Here is a 17,502-nt window from a genome sequence, read left to right as displayed (position 1 = left end):
AATTTTAGAATGAAATTACATACCTATATAGTATGGCCATTTTAAGTATACAAAGCTGTTTTGGGTAATATTTATTTTATATTAAGTTCCCAGGGCTGTTAAATTGATTGGAATGTGAAAAAGTTATTTGATGTTACATACCATATGGAGCAAATTGGTTGGAAGCAAGAGGTTTGTAAAGTAAGAGGGATTTGTGATGTCAGAAAGCAGTTTCAGAGGCAGAGCAAGTTATTCCATTTTCATGAAAGATTACAAAGAACAAAGACTTTATTTTTTATTTGGAGTAATGTGCACCAATGAATCAGGCACAATAGTGCATTCAGTTTTAATGCATTCAGTGTTACATGTAAACACAAAAGAAAAGAAGATAGTCACACATGTGAGGAACAACATAAGGGTGAGCAAATGATGATAGAATATTCATTTTTTGGGTGAATCTTTTTAATACTGGGTTACATTATGGCAGAAAACAGATGAATCAAGCATCATTAACCCCACAAAGGTGAAATGTCTTAATGCTGTAGGTGTTGGGTTTCCTTTTTCTGACAGCTCAGCATCAGCAACACCGTTGCCATTGGTAACAGTGACTTGGTATGCATCCTGGTATGCTCTGTGTATATATCCTCACTGTGTTAGAGCGGTGTGGCTCATTTCCACACCTCATGTCTCTGTTTTGTCACGTATCTATCTGTGATTGAGTGTGTATAATGCTGCAGAAAAAGGCCAGTGTGCTAATCTGGCTTTGCACTGCATGAGCTCGCTGAAGCCGTAACAGCAGGAGCACACATGATCTGAGCTCCTCTAGGGAGGAACATACCCACACCAGTGGGCCACGGAGGGTTGGGTTTCACTCTTTAATGTGTGTGGAGGGGGGAAAGAGTTTGCAGTGTAAGCTACCCTTGCCATTAAGGACAAAACGGAGGGTGGAGAGACAAATAGAGAGACAGGAATGTTCATTCCGTGAGAGCATCATTCCTTGCTGCCATTTTTCTATAGCCACAGAGCCGGGGTTGTGCTGATAGGAGCTGGAGAGCATTGCCTTGTACTGACGGATAGTAATAAAATGATTGCTGGATAGATCGTTCCAGAATGATAAGGTATGTTTTATTTAAGGCTAATATGTTTGCATGTTGAGGTTTTCCTATGTTTCAGGTCATTATTAAAGTGCAACTTGGGTTAAGGTAAGAGATACGGTACAGTTAGAAAGTCATAAAGCGTCACAATAATGACCAGCAGACTGTACATTACCCTGCTTGTTACATTGCTCCTTATAAAATAATAATAATAATAAATAAATGTACATGAAATATTGATTTGAGTTGAAATAATTTCATTGACTGCATAGCTATGTAGGAAACTGATTGCCTGGGACAATGGTCAGTTATGCAGTTTAGCAGTCATTATACTAAAATAATAGACTGCAGAATTCTGTGATTGTCCAGTCAAAATCAAGTAATGCAGGGAACTGTGTAAACTGAAGTAATAATATTTCAATCATTCTTTCATTTTAAAGTTTCAAATTCAGTGATTTGATTCACTTAACTGATAAGAGAGATAACAGAATTTTAACAGCAAAGTAGTCTTTATTTTCTTTTACTTTCTTATCTGTGTAGTCACCTCATCTGTGTTGATGTCCCTCACATTGTCTAATTTGTCACATGATCTTGATACATTGTATTTGTAGCACATAGTGTTTGTGCTAACAGTTAGTTAACCTAAAAAAAGAAGGGAAAAGAGAAGAACTGTTGATGAATTTGATTTAATCACCCACAAGTTGACCGTTTTCATTTACTGTTTATCTTAAAGTAGTGTATAAGTGGTTTTTGAGAAAACAATTTTTTTTTTAAAAAGCTTACCTTTGTCATGTCTAGGGCTAAGACATATAACTAAAAATATATCTCAGTAGATTTAATCCTTTTGATGACATTTGATATTTATCTTGGATATTAATATTTTCTCTGAAATGGTTAAAAGGGTGTTTTTTTCTGTTAGTAAGTGAAACCACTAACAGAACCATAATTCCAACCAAACAGCCATTGTTGCCAAGTAGATTGTAAATAAAATGTGTAAATAAAATGTTTAATTGAAGTAAACATCAGCAAAATGTTTACTAAATATTTTAATATTTTAATGTTTAAGAAATTTTCACTAAATAAGTACAACGAAGAAAATCATTTATATAATTCTTTATTTTTATATCATGTTTCATTTTTATTTTAGTTTATCGGGAGTGTGCCTATGATGTCTTAACACTTTAATGCATACCTCGGGACCTCATTCCACCCCCCATACCTCATCCATTGTTTTGTTTTTAAGTAATGCCCACACCTCTAGTATTCCTCAACCTTTCTCTTTTGAATAGTGTAACAAAAAAGAAAACAAAGGCAAAATTGCAAAAAATATATATTTTTAGAGACTCAAGATATAATAGTGTGAGATGTAATAGTGTCACTTATTTTTTGCGCTTCCATTTATAAATTAGATTATTTCATATATTTGTACATTAGTTTACTATCACAGGATATATATTTCTTTGTCTATTACAATACAATTAAGTACTGTATTGATATTAATGACTTCTATATTATGTTGATTTTCTGTGTGACAATGGTAAATTATCAGTATTCCATATGCACATATACATACTTCTTATACATGCTATTTCTTACTCATGGTGTGGTTGATGTTTCAGTAATTAACTTGATTTACATTTGACATTACTTCCACGTTGCTTCTTCGATAAATAGAAGGTGATTTGCTATTGTCATTTGAGTGTACTGCTGAAATTCTGTAAGCTGTGCATCTAATTAGACTCTAATTAAAAGTGCCTGAGAAAATATATATATGTGTAATTTATGTGTAGCTATGTGTAGCTCTATGTGTTTGACAGCCAGTTGTGTCTCATGAAATTTCAGTGTGGAAGAAATGAATCCTGTTCTATATTTGTTGCATCATCTCTTTGATATATGAAACAAAATATAAAACAAAACATAAAAAATATATCTATATACATTCTATTCTATTATTTTGTAATTGTCTTGAAAATGTCCGGCAGGACAGGAGCAAAGCCGAGAGTCAGAGACTGTATTGATGCAGACTGGATTTGTTCTAATGGTTACCCTCCCTCAGGCTTTCTCCAGCAGCTCATCAAAAAAGCATTCTCAATTATTCATATGGGCCCCTTCTATTAAAGTGTACAGGCATACTGGCACTTACAGTACCTGAAAGTCTGGCTCTTTTACATCTGAGCTGACCTGTTCTTAATGGAGCAGCAGCTGCCAATGACCACATTTGCCAGATAATATTTAAAGGGTCGACTTGAGTAATGTGAATAATAGGAGATAACGATTGATTTGACCCTCCCTGCCTCCTTGGTTTGATGATATCATCACGCTCCCTCACACGTTAGTCTAGCCTCTTATCTCCCAGAACATTGTCAATGAATTATTAGGTGTAATAAGTGTTGCTAAATATTAAAATAGACTGTCAGAAGAATAGTTCAACCAAATATAAATATTGTCATTATTTACTCACCCTTTACTCACATGTCATTTCAAACCTGTATGATTTTTCTTTTGTGGAACAAAAGAAGTTCAACAAAATGTCAATTAAAGCAGCATAAAATAGTCCATGTGACTTTTATACTGTAGGCTACTGTATGTCAAGTTGTCTAAAGCCACACAATAGCTCGTAGCACTAAAATCACATTTATACTCTGTTCCATGGAATTTTACAGGATTGGAGTAACATGAGGAGGACAAAATAGGGATATTTTTTGGGTGTATATTAAGGTGAACTGATGTAGTCATCATGTGTGCAGATAGACAGTGCGTTTGTCTGTTTAATCTCATCAACTGTCACTTTACTAAGATATTATAAAATACCTTCATTTGTATTTTATAGAAAAACTAATGTTTTTTTCACATTAACCGATTTTTCCCTGTGTTTCGTGTCCATTATGTGTTTTTGCGTGTGTGTTTTCTTTTGGATATGGACACGGCATTCAAAATACTGCTTCTGTAATCCAACATATTTCTGAGTGAAACAGGGTGGTACTTGATTTTTTCCATCAAGAATGAATTGGATTGTGAAAATTAAGTGTTACACATAGGAATGGAATGTGGTAAGAGGGATGCGTGACATCAGCCAAAAAGGTTGTTTAAGAGGCAGAGCAAGTTATAATGTTAATATTAATTTTAATTAAATATTTCAAAGACAAAAATTTACTTTGATTACATAATAGGACAAGGAACAAGTAAATAAGGTCAATATTGTTTTTTACTTTTAGGGTGCTTTATCATCTCTGTGTTTGAGTATATGTATGTGTGCAAATCATACATTCTTAGTTAATCACTGCTGCAGTGTATTACAATCATAAGTATCACTATTCATCCTGTAACCCCAGAGCTTCCAGACCTCACTTCAGGTCTTCTTTACATCAAAGGCGAATGTGGCAAAGCACAGCTCCGAAAATACACACGCTCCACTCCGGGAGGAGAGGCATGTGAATTCTTTATGAGGCTGACCTGATTCCCAGCTGCTCCATGTCCTCCTGTATCTAGAGCTCATTTCCCATCGCGTCGTCTTAGCTTTAGCATGAGCTTGAGAATTTTCACACCTGTTTACTCAGTATTTTGCTTGTTTGTGTGTTTGTTTGGGGTGGCTATGCCCAATCGCAGGCATTGTGGAGATGGGAACCAAGCAATCGGTGATTGGCAGCGTTCCCTTGAGTCAGTTGCCCACTTTAAAGAACATCCAGGATGCCTATAAGGATGGCGAGGATCAGAGGGCACGGGAGCTAATCCGCCTGTCCTGTGACAATAACAGCGGAGGTCAACTAGATGGGGTAAGTTTGTTTGCTGACTTTGTAGAACAGTGCTTTGAAAAATTGTTCCATGCATAAACATGAAATTATGGTGCACTGTAAAGCTTCCCTGCTGAGAGGAGCAGCATATGTTGTGTTTTGGAAGCTGGTATGCTGGTCTGCAGCAGTGGCGCCAAAACAAGTTTTGAATTTGGGGGTTGCAGATGGGCTTTCCGTGACATCAACAAAACAACATTCTACAATCTTATCCAGATATGCTTGATCTGAATGGCCGCATAGAGACATCTTGCCGACTTGGCATTGACGCACAGTATAGACCAGATGTATGTTTGCTCAGATTGCCTATTAATTGTAAATGAGTATACACATTGTAGGTAAAGAGTTGTCTAGCATATCAGGCTCAACATAATGTAATTATATTCTTGCCCTTATATTTACAGTGTAATGCAATATTAGCACAGGTAAGACCATGGATGGATCCTCATTAGAGTGGTTAGGTTGCTAGGCTTTCTTAAAAAAAAAAAAAAAGAAATACACATAATAAATTATAGTATTTGTTATAAAAAGGTAGTAGCCTAAACATATTTAGAAGCTTAAACTACAACTGCCACTGTAATAAATTTGAAGTCTATAAGACACCTCCTAAAAGTTTATTTAAATATAACAAATGTATAAATATCAAAATACCACTGTTAATGTTAATGATGTAAAATTGTGAAGAATTTAGCAGGTATGAAGCACCGAATGCCAGATTAATGTAATTAAATCCACACAACACCTGGGCAGTTGATCTGAAAGACCTGAAGCCTGGTTTTCGCATGAGTGTGACATGAAAAACTGTTCGGGGCTATATTGATTGACCTTTATATTGGTTTTGCTGATTAATCGGCACCAATAACAAATTTCTGGAACTATCAGTTATCATCAGAAATCCATACCAATAGTTTTTCCCCGTTGCGTCTGGTGCTGGTGCGGCTGGGAAGGATCCGCTGTCATTATATGGTATGAGATTTCGCCTCTAGAGGCCGCTAAAAAAATCACTTCACTGATGCCTTGTGGTATTTGTTTTGACACGTGAGACTACACTCTGCATGGAGCGGAACACTGCAGATGTGGATTTAAAACATAAACAAAAAGGTATGTATACAGTACACGTTGTCATATCATTATAAAGTAATTAATTTGTTGACTAGATGCTGCATTAATAGAGCAGTATGTTTGCCGACAAGGCTGAGAGGACGCTAACATTAAAGCAAACCTCAAGCGGTTAGAACAATGTCCTACCCAAATGTTTAAATATCATGATTGTTACCATCTATTACCATCTATTGGCATTAGTTTATGTCCAGTTGGTCACGTGTATGCATTCATTAGAGAAAGCAAATTAATATCTTCATGCAGCAGAGAGAAACGTATAAACAAATCAGAAACGCATCTGATTTCAATTAAAAACTGTTATCCTCACTGTAATACAATGACTTCAGATCGATCACATTCTTCTGCTAAAAAAGGCTAGACACAGCGCAACAAATACAGTTTAACAGAAGACAGGTGTCTCAATATGCTTTTAAAGTTCTTTTTAATTAGATACATCATCTAAAAAACAGCGGTCCTGCATGATACGCTGAACAAACAAAAACAAAGGAAAACAAAGACATTCTTTAGCACGTGTTTACATAGAAAAACAAATGGATGGTTGCAAAAGTGTTCGGTGTGACCAGCCCCTTACAGTTGGTGGAGGTCTTTGGCCGTTGCGTCTTGGTCTCTTATAAGCATGTCTCAGGTTAAGCAATGAGTTGTTTAAATGCTTTGTCAGGAAAGATGTTCAACTTGGAAATGTGTGCCTCAAGATCCTCGCATTTGTTTCCAGTCTGTTGTGTTCCGTCTGTTTGAACAGCCCCTGGCCTGGGCTCATAGTATGAGCTGCTTCACCACCGAGTTCAGCCGAATACTACTGCTATCTGTGAATATTGCTACCCTACATACAATTGTACTGAATAAAATACAATGTATTTCGCTGTTATTATGAAGCTTGAGTCTGGAGTAGTAGGAATCAAGTCTTCATTTTAATTTGTATATCGCTTTTCACAATACACATAGTTTCAAAGCAGCTTTACAGGAAATCGTGCATTAACAAAAAATTAAACTGTAATATCTATAAAGATTAATCATTGTGTAGTTTGATTAAATATGATTGTAAATTGTGTATAGAAATTAAATAATAATTGTATTTAGAACCCCTGTGAGCAAGCTGAAGGCGACTATGGCGAGGTACACGAAACTCCATAAGATGTTGGTTAATGGAGCAAAATAACCTTGGGAGAAACCAGGCTCACTGTGGGGGCCAGTTCCCCTCTGGCTAAACAACATGAATATAATGCCAATATTAGTTATTGATGTGCAGTGCAAGTATAACGGATGTGGATAGACACACTCACACATGGGGTTCTTTCAACTTTGAAAATTGATCTTTTTGACAGAAAAAAGAAGTACAAATCAGGTTGGCTGAAGACAGATTACTGCAGATATTCATAAAATACTACAGCGGCTACACTCAAATCTGCTGCGGTACAGCCAAACTCATATTACTCATATAAAACACATAGTAACAGTACATGAAAACCGTAACAATATACCTGTAATTAATAACATGGTGTACTAGTACAGGACGATAAATTGTAAACAATAATGGGAAAACAATATAAATTGCTAAATACCATTAATCAACATTTATAACAAAATGAACACAAAAGCAACATAACTTTTTGACAGAAAAAAGAAGTACAAATCAGGTTGGCTGAAGACCGATTACGGCAGACATTCATAACATACTAGAAAAATAGAAATTACACATTCACTCAACTCATAATACCAATAATTGTCAGAATGTTAAAACATTGACACAATGACCACAAGAAATGAACTCGTTCCCGCTCGTGTGACACACGAGGAAATTCAATACATTTGTAATGATCTCAATAACCATGTTAAAGTGTTAAATACATTATATATCTGTTCAAATACATGTACGCAAGCAACTGCGTCGAAAAGATTCACTTAAAACATATCATTATCACAATTATTTTGTTAATGAGTTAGAGCGTGAATAACCGTACATACCTACAGCAGCTATACTCGAATCTGCTGCGGTACGCTAAGAGAAGAGTGACAAAATACAATGTCTGCAGTACCATAAATAGCCACAGGAGGGGAGCCCTCAAACACCAAAGAATATAACCAAATACCTTATTTTATGGAATTCACACATCAAAACTTTTTAAATTAAATGTTCTTTTTTTAAAAAAATTTTTTTATCCCGTTACACAAGTCATGGTTTTAAATTTGTAAATTAAGCAAGCGTTAAGGTCTTTAAGATTAATGACTAATGTCTTTGAAGTCCATCCTGGATTAACTGCAGAAGTTCACATTGATGCATTGTCCTTTGTAAATTGGCTGATGACGACTTTTGTTGGCAATAAATTATAGTCTTATGTATTCTATTTCAAGAGTGTAGTCCATCAATAAACAAAGGTGATGTAGGCAGAGATTGAGGTGCATCGCAGTTCAACCTGCAGGTCATTTCGGTGAGGTTCGGTGGGGTCCATCCTAAATCCAAGGTTCAGGCAGTGGCATATGAAGTATCCCATGTCTTACAGTTGGAGTTGGCATCAGTTCATCCTCTGAAGTCAAAAGACTGAAGTGATGTCTGGCTGGCACCGGCTATAGTTTGTCGTCATCTTTAAGTGACACGTAGCAGTGAAGTCCGACACCAAGCAGGAACAGAGCTGGATCTGTCTGGCTCTGGTAACCTTGGGATATGAATCCCAAGGTTGAGACATGGAAACAAACAAAAAAAAAAAAATTCAAATTAGCGTAGATGCCATTCAATTTATGCAGAGTTATAGATCATGATGGAAGTTTCCGTTTCCGGCAGACCTAATTAAAGCAGCCTTATTGTGAGATGAAGGATAAATTAGGTGTATGCCTGGCTAAATAGATGAGTCTTTAGTCTAGACTTAAACTGAGTGAGTATGTCTGCATCCTGAACAGTGTTAGGGAGACTATTCCATAGTTTAGGAGCCAAGTATGAAAAGGATCTACCTCCTTTTGTGGATTTTGATATTCGTAGAATTATTAACAAGCCAGAATTTTGTGATCGTAATGAACGTGACGGAATATAGTCTGTCAGAAGGTCCCTTAAGTACTGTGGAGCTAGACCATTCAAAGCTTTGTATGTAGTTAACAGAATTTTAAAATGAATTTGAAATTTAACAGGTAGCCAAAGTAATGATGATAGAATGGGGCTAATATGATCATATTTATTGGTTCTAGTCAGCACTCTGGCAGCTGCATTTTGAACCAATTGAAGTTTATTTATTGAACTTGCTGGACATCCTCCCAGTAATGCATTACAATAATCTAGTCTGGAGGTCATGAGCACATTAATTAGTTTTTTGGCATTGGCAACAGAGAGCATGTGTCATAATTTAGCAATATTTCTCAGGGGGAAGAATGCTGTTCTACAAACTTTGGAAATTAGATTTTCAAAGGACAGATTTATATCAAATATAATACCTAAGTTCTTTGCAGTAGAAGACGACGTAACCATCCATCGAGAGTCAAATTATATTTTAGCTGCTTATTTTTAGGTTTTTGGTCCAATCATTGGACCAAAAACCGGAGTTGTCGGAGTTGAGAAGAAGGAAATTTCTGGCCATCCAGTCTTTGAGTTCACTATAAAGTTGGGTATCGTCGGCATAACAGTGGAAATGTATTCCATCATTCCTGATAATATCTCCCAGAGGAAGTATGTATAAGGAAAAAAGCAGAGGTCCTAAAATTGATCCCTGTGGCACTCCATATTTAACTTTTGTTTGATTTGACAATTCCTCGTTTACACGTACAAAGTGGTAGCTGTCTGCTAAATAGGACCTAAACCATGCTAATGCAAGTCCACTAATGCCAACATAATTTTCCAGCCTATTCGATAGGCTGGAAAATGTAGAGAATGTAGTGATCTATCGTGTCAAAGGCAGCACTAAGATCTAAAAGCACTAGAAGAGAAATGCAGCTGGGATCAGATGATAAGAGCAAGCCATTTGTAACTCTGATAAATGCAGTCTCTGTACTGTGATCGGGCCTAAATCCTGACTGAAATTCTTCATATGTTCTATTTCTCTGTAGAAAGGAACATAGTTGGGAGGACACTACCTTTTCTAGTATTTTCAAACAAATGGTAGATTTGAAATCGGTCTGTAATTATCCAATTCTTTAGGATCAAGCTGTGGCTTCTTAATAAGCGGTTTGATAACTGCCATTTTAAAGTTTCTTGGGACATGTCCTAAGGATAGCGAGGAGTTAATAATATTAAGAAGAGGTTCTGAGATTACTGGGAATACCTCTTTTAAGAGCTTAGTTGGTATTGGATCTAACATACATGTTGTGGCTTTTGATTTTTTTAATAAGTTTTGTTAGCTCTTCATGACCTATGACACCGAAGGATTGAAGTTGCTCATGAGCAAAAGTTTTCTGAGGTGCTGTGACAGTTGATAGCATAGTTCCAATTTTATTTCTGATTATTTCAGTTTTATCGGTAAAAAAAATTCATGAAGTCATTACTATCGTGGTGCGACGGAATATCTGGTTCAGTCTATGCTTTATTCCTAACCAATTTAGCCACAGTACTGAATAAACACCTAGGACTGTTGTGGTGATTTTCTTTTAGTTTGCTAAAATATGCTGACCTGGCAGCTTTCAGTGCCTATCTGTAGCTTCAGACACTATCTTTCCATGCACCACAAAATACCTCTAATTTTTGCACTCCATTTTCTGAGCTGCTCTCTTGAGTGCAAGAGTGTGATCATTGTACCACAGTGCGAGGCTTTTTTCTTTAATTTTCTTTAATCGAAGGGGAGCAACACTATCAAGAGTGCTAGAGAAGACTGTATTTATACTTTATTACAACAAGTTCTTCTAGACTTTTTGGCTTACTGAGTATGTGAGACAATTCTGGAAGATTATTAGTGAAGCTGTCTTTAGTGGTCGAAAGAATAGTTCACTACCTGAATGATAGCGTGGTGTAGATTGAGTGACATTAGCTGACCGCAACAAACAAGAGACGAGGTAATGATCTGAGATGTCATCGCTCTGCGGTAGAATTTCTATAGTATCAATATCTACTCCAAATGACAGAATTAAATCTAGCGTATGATTATGGCGATGAGTTGGTCATGTCACATTTTGTCTGACTCCAATAGAGTTGAGAATATCGATAAATTCTAATCCCGGTGTGTCATTTTCATTATCTATGTGAATGTTAAAGTCACCAACAATTAAAGCTCTATCTACATTACCTACTAGATCTGATAGAAAATTTGTAAATTCACCAAGGAAACCAGAGTAAGGCCTGGGTGATCTATATACTGTAGCAAGGGCAAAATGTTTTTATTTATATCTGACAGTGTCATGTTAAGCATTATTAGTTCAAAAGACTTAAACTTATATCCTATCCTCTGAGTAACACCAAAAACTTCACTGTAAATTGTAGCAATACCTACTCCTCGACCCTTCAGACGAGGCTCATGCTAATAACAATAACCTGGGAGAGTAGATTCATTTAAACTAATATATTAATCTGGTTTAAGCCAGGTTTCAGTCAAACAGATGCATCCAAACTATGATTTGTAATAATTTCATTTACAATTAGTGCTTTGGTAAAAAGAGATCTAATATTTAATAGCCCAACCTTTATTTGATGTTTATCTTCAATTATTTTTACTTTTTTTTTTCTTTTTTTTTTCCAAGTTTGACCTTAATAAAAAATTTTCTAAATGATTTAGTGAGAGTTTTGTGTTTGGTAGTTCGGGAAACAGACATAGTCTCTGTGATATCTGGGTGATACAGTCTCTATGTGTTGTAGTTTGTGACCTGTGTGACATCTCAAGGCAGCTAGCAGACATTCTGATTAACCAGTTTGTCTGCTTCCTGACCTGGGCCCCAGTTTGTCAAATACTATCATTATTAAGACTATGAGCCAAATAACTAGAGAGGAGAGCGGCACCTTCCCTGGAGGGATGCAGTCCATCTCTCTTAGCAGGTCAGGTCTACCCCAAAAACTCTTCCAACTGTCTATAAATCATATGCTATTCTCCAGACTCTCCAGCTTCTTCAGACATTCTCCAGGAATCAGTGCAAATGTAACACCATGTGAACTGTCTATTGAAGTACTTTTCCCCCTCATTTTACTTTTGACTTAACATTTGAGAATATGGACAGACTAAAACTTTTTATTTATTTTATGCACATTAGTTGAAAATGAAATGCTCTTTTTTAACAGCCAGGATAGGAATGTTCAGTGCAATAATATAACGGTGCTGAATGGTTTATGTATTTATTGCACCCTCTTGTGGACTAAGGAAACAACATCAATTTAAAAATCAGCTGATTTTAAAATTAGAATATTAGTTTATATATTAATATTAATATATTTAATCATTTTCATGGTTCAGTCAGTACTGTTTATTTTTGTAATAAACTTCAGTACTATTTTACTTTGAGTGTTATTTTTTCATTCAGTGTCAATTTTAAAAACTATCGGTTGATTTATCGGTTATCGGCAGGTACTGCCCAACTAAGTTATCAGTATTGGTAAAATCCACTGTCGGTCAACCTCTACGGGGCTACACCAAAATAAGAATGTTTTGCCCTGGCGATGCCCCTGTGTTGAGCCCTGGCAGATACTTTTATCTAAAGCCACTTACAGCACACTTTTTACATGGACAATTAGGCCAATTTGGAGCAACCTGGCATTAAGTATCTTTCTGAATGACACAATAGTCATAATGGCTGCTGGTCTGCTCCTTGGGGGACTCCAACTTGCAACTTTGTAGTTACCAGCCTTGAGCCATCCGTCCATAAGAGCGCATATTACAAATATTCATGTTGATAAATTGGCTTTATAGTGCATTTTCAGCATATTTCCTGCTGAATTCAACATGCAAAACATAGCAAAATGAGGATTAGCATGAAAACTGCAAATCATATTTATTTATTTGCCAAAATGTGCAATATACTGTACAATCAGTGCACGCTGTACGGAATACATCTACATTCAATAAATGCAAAATAGCCATATTTATTTCCAAGACGCTGATTTAAAGCTGACGTTTTTTATTACGTTTTTAAGCTTTTAAGCTTTTTCGATGTCTAAATACTTTCTCATATCCTAGCTTAATATGCAGAGACAACTATAAGTAAGCCATATGTAGGTTAATTTTTTTCAAAAACTGTAAACTCTTGTGCCTATAAGGCACATTAAAATTCCTCTGTTTGTTTTTGAGGGGCCTGTCCATCCCGACACAGCAACATCGACTCAGCCAATGGCATGAGTTTGGTGCGGCACTATTTGTTTGTTCAGTTAACAGCAGATGGGGGTCACATACGGAAGGCTGTTTGAAAAGTGTTTATTTTTGTAACTGTGTTTGGTGGTGCCAGCAGTGCAAAAATTACACATTTCTGCTTTAAATATGCAATCTAATAAGGTCATGTGGCAACTATGTTTCACATACTAGTATGCTGGCATTTCATTCTGAACATTACCCATGTGTTTTATTGCAAACATAAACTCAACTTTTCTCACTGACACAGAAATATTTGCCATAGATCTTTTTCTAACTACAGTAAGCTCAATAACAAACTGATTTCAACTGAGTTTGAACAGGACAATTTTAATCTGCAGACAGCCTGAAGCAGAGGCTCAGGTGTGGGTTTGTAAACTGATGGCCAGTTAGGAGCCATTACAGTCACACCATCAATCACTTATGACCTCATTAGAGACCTGGTACAGTATTTACAGTGCAGCATTACAGCACGCTCACTGACCACAGGCTGTAATGCCCTTTAGCCTTGTCTGTAATCACGATATTGTGAACAAAGAAATATACAAGCCGTGTATTAATGCTTTAGCTGCCTTTATTTTTTTTTTCATCACAGACTGTCATAATTCGGCCTGTGTAGTAGCTCACTAGGATTTGGAACAGAACCTCTGCTTTCATTTGTTTTATTGTTATAGCCATACAGCCTACCAACAGCAGATGCATAACCCCAGGGCAGGACAGATGTACAGGCAAAACATGTTGCGACATGCTAAAAACACAAAAATGTCATTTGAAATACCTGCAAATCAAAGTCTATTCATCTCATCAGCTTCACATGTTTTCACAAGCTGTAAACACATATCATTGTAGTTTTGTACAGGAGGTGGATGTGTGATAGTAGGTTGATATAATTTTTCCAGTGTTTTAAAAACATATAAGGACACTTCACACATTGGACGTGGAGGTGTAAACTGAGAGCAAGTGTGAATAAAGCGGTGATATTTTACACTCACTGATTTAAATGATAGACAAACTAATGTGGTTTAAGCAAATGCAGTGCGAGTGGGCCTGGGTAGCTCAGCGAGTAAAGATGCTGACTACCACCCCTGGAGTTGCGAGTTTGAATCCAGGGCGTGCTGATTGACTCCAGCTAAGTCTCCTAACCAACCAAATTGGCCCGGTTGCTAGGGAGGGTAGAGTCACATGGGGTAAACTCCTTGTGGTCGCTATAATGTGGTTCGCTCTGGTGGGGCACGTGGTGAGTTGTGCATGGATGCCGTGGAGAATAGCGTGAAGCCGCCACACGCACTATGTCTCTGCGGTAACACGCTCAACAAGCCACGTGATAAGATGCGTGGATTGACGGTCTCCGATGCGAAGGCAACTGAGATTCGTCCTCCGCCACCCAGATTGAGGCGAGTCACTACGCCATCACGAGGACTTAGTGCGCATTGGGAATTGGACATTCCAAATTGGGGAGAAAAAAACAAATGCAGTGCGAGTGCTTTTAATTTGTTTATGTAGGTGTCAAAATAAATAGGCCTACAGTATGCACCACTGTTGCAAATGTGAGATGTGTGAGACAGGCCTAATTCTATTAGCTATAAATAAAGAAGTTTATTCTTAGCCATGATAGAGAAACTATAAGTGCCTGCACCACTTTTTATAGTGAGAAAAGAACAGTTAAAATTTTCTTGAAATTTCACTTGTTGATTGAAAAGCAGAAGGCTGCATATTGAGCTTTTCTGAGCTAATCAGTAAAGCATTCAAATGAAGCTCTCAGTCACTACCTGTCACATATGCACACATACGCAATACAATATCCAAGGGAAGGTCTAGTGCATATACAGATTGTCTATCATTTATATTCGTGAGTTTAAAATATCACAGCTTTATTCACGCTTGTTCTCAGTTTACACTTCCATGTCCAATGTGCTTCATTGCTTTTAAAACACTGGAAAAATTATATCAACCTACCATCACACAACCACCTCCTACAAAATTACAATAAAACGTGTTTACGGCTTGTGAGATCATGTGATGCTCATTAGATGAATAGACTTTGATTTGCAGAGGAAAACGGAGGTCCTGTTCCAAAACATTAAAAAATGTTAAGTAATTAATTACCCTCGAATTGAATTGTAGAAAGTTTAATGTCTTTTATTCAGAGTTCAAGTCAGTTTCATTGAGCCAACATAATTTAGTTGGATTAGGTCAAATTAATGTACTATAGTAGTTTTAACTCAACTACATTAGGTTTGTCAAACCTTTTTTTAAAAAAAGGAATTGAAAGGAATATTCCGGGTTCAATACAAGTTAAGACTTATTGACAGCATTTGTGGCATAATGTTGATTACTACAAAAATGTATTTCGACTTGTCACTCCTTTTCTTTAAAAGAAGCAAAAAGTCTGGGTTACAGTGAGGCACTTACAATGGAAGTGAATGGGGGCCAATTGTTGAACGTTAAAATACTCACTGTTTCAAAAGTATAGCAAGACATAAAGGATATGCATGTTAACATGATTTTAGTGTGACAAAATCACTTACTAAACTTTTCTGTGCGAAGTTATAGCCAGTTTTATACCTTTGTTGCCATGATGATGTAATGTCAACAAACCCTAAAATGACTGTAAAAATTATTATTTAAACAACTTGACAGCTCAAATAATACATGTGTTTTAACAGAAGAATTAATGTGTTCCTTTATAAAATTATAAGCTTCACATTTCTGTCTTTAAACAAGATGTAATCAATATTTGTCAGTCGTAGGCTATTCAAAAATCAGGATCACAGAATGAAATACTGATGACAATAACCAGCCTTATTTTTATAACTTAATTGAATAAAAAGGTAATAATCAGCAATATGTGTTCACATATGGCTTTATTTTAGAATTACGTACTAGTGATGTCATTATGTGAAGACGTAAAAGAACCGCTGAATTGTTTTTTTGAACCGATTTATTGAAATGAACCATCCGAAAGAACCGGTTCGCGGAAATTAATCAGAATTCCCTTTACTGGTATCACTTGTAACTGTAAGTCCATCCTCAACCTAAGCAAAAGTGCCATTCTTCACCATAATGGTAACTACAAAAACTCCAGTATAACAGACGCTTTTTTTTAAATACCAGTATAACAGAACATTAAACATTAACAAATCTCTTCCTATTCTCATCTTGCTCAAAAATGCATAAAACAACACTTAAATTATACAATTGTTCTTCCTATCAATGTGTTTTTAGCAAGTCAGTCCATTCGGCGGCCATCTTTGGAACGCAGATGTTTTCTAATCCAATCTGCTCTCCTACCGCTATCAGTACATCCTCCACTGTCACACCGGGTTCAGGCACACACCTGACGCCGTGACTGAACGAGAAAGGCGGTGCACCCCCTTCCGGGAGGGACGCCATCCCGGCTGCCACAAAACTTCTTAGTAACTCAAAAACTAACTTTAAGCTGTTATTTCACTTATTTTTCAGCTTTTCTATTCAATTTGAAAAGTAGAAACATGAAAGAACATCAGAAATACCACAATCTATCGCTCTCTCCCCATGAGCACCCTCACCCAAACTCTCCCAGCATGCACACAGAGAGAGAGAGTGAGAGTGTGTTCATTGGAAAAAATATTATTTAAGTGTGTGCTGGCCGCAGTGAGCTTGATTGTAAATAGGACATTCTCATTTAAACTCTTTAGTTTTGAGCAAATTAGATTTTCGTAAGTGAAAGGCTATGCTCGGAATTACATAATACATACCATACTACAGTATAACCTACTGTATGCCAGTTTTCTTTAAGCATAGACTTCATGGTTTACCTGCTACATTTGCCAAAATGTGCAGTATACCATTGTTTTCCAACCAGGGTGCCGCCTGGAGATATCAGGGGTGCTGGGGTCCTTCAAACATTTCTAAAATCCAAAAATGCATATAAAACGTGAAAAATCATACATTTCTCAAAAGTAACAAGTTTTAATTATAATAATAATAATACTGCGTCTCACTCTCTCACTCGTGTGGGCAGCATTCAGCAGCTCATTGGTCTCTTGACAAGCACGCAGTGAGCCAAGGAAGTGCATTGCTATACCATGTTTCTGCAAGTGAGCAACACAATAAAACAATCGCTTCTGTTTGTAATCAACAAAGCTGTTTACATTGGATGTGCATGACATTGGAGCCATCTATTTTTGCCTCGTCACACCGTGGTGCTCCTTCATATTACAGCAACTTTGACAAGAAAGGCAGAAATAGCAAGAAATCTTTTTGTATAATACTACCAGATCAGCTGGAGGGTGAAGAGAA

The 17,502-nt window shown here is 36.6% G+C and overlaps 1 protein-coding gene across 4 annotated transcripts in view; it reads left to right on the top strand.

The window, feature by feature from the left end:
* Nucleotides 1-17,502, top strand: part of lrrk1 (leucine-rich repeat kinase 1) — a 238,663-nt gene that overhangs the window by 12,649 nt on the left and 208,512 nt on the right. For all 4 annotated transcript variants that reach the window (XM_051711490.1, XM_051711481.1, XM_051711498.1 and 1 more), the window contains one exon: nt 4,680-4,846. In XM_051711490.1, coding sequence (XP_051567450.1) covers nt 4,680-4,846 — 167 coding nt within the window. The remainder of the gene's footprint in view (nt 1-4,679; nt 4,847-17,502) is intronic.

Source organism: Myxocyprinus asiaticus, chromosome 1, assembly GCF_019703515.2.
Source record: "Myxocyprinus asiaticus isolate MX2 ecotype Aquarium Trade chromosome 1, UBuf_Myxa_2, whole genome shotgun sequence".
Taxonomy (NCBI): Eukaryota; Metazoa; Chordata; class Actinopteri; order Cypriniformes; family Catostomidae; genus Myxocyprinus; species Myxocyprinus asiaticus.
The sequence above is the reverse complement of the archived record's forward strand: the minus strand, read 5'-3'. Positions and strand labels throughout refer to the sequence as shown.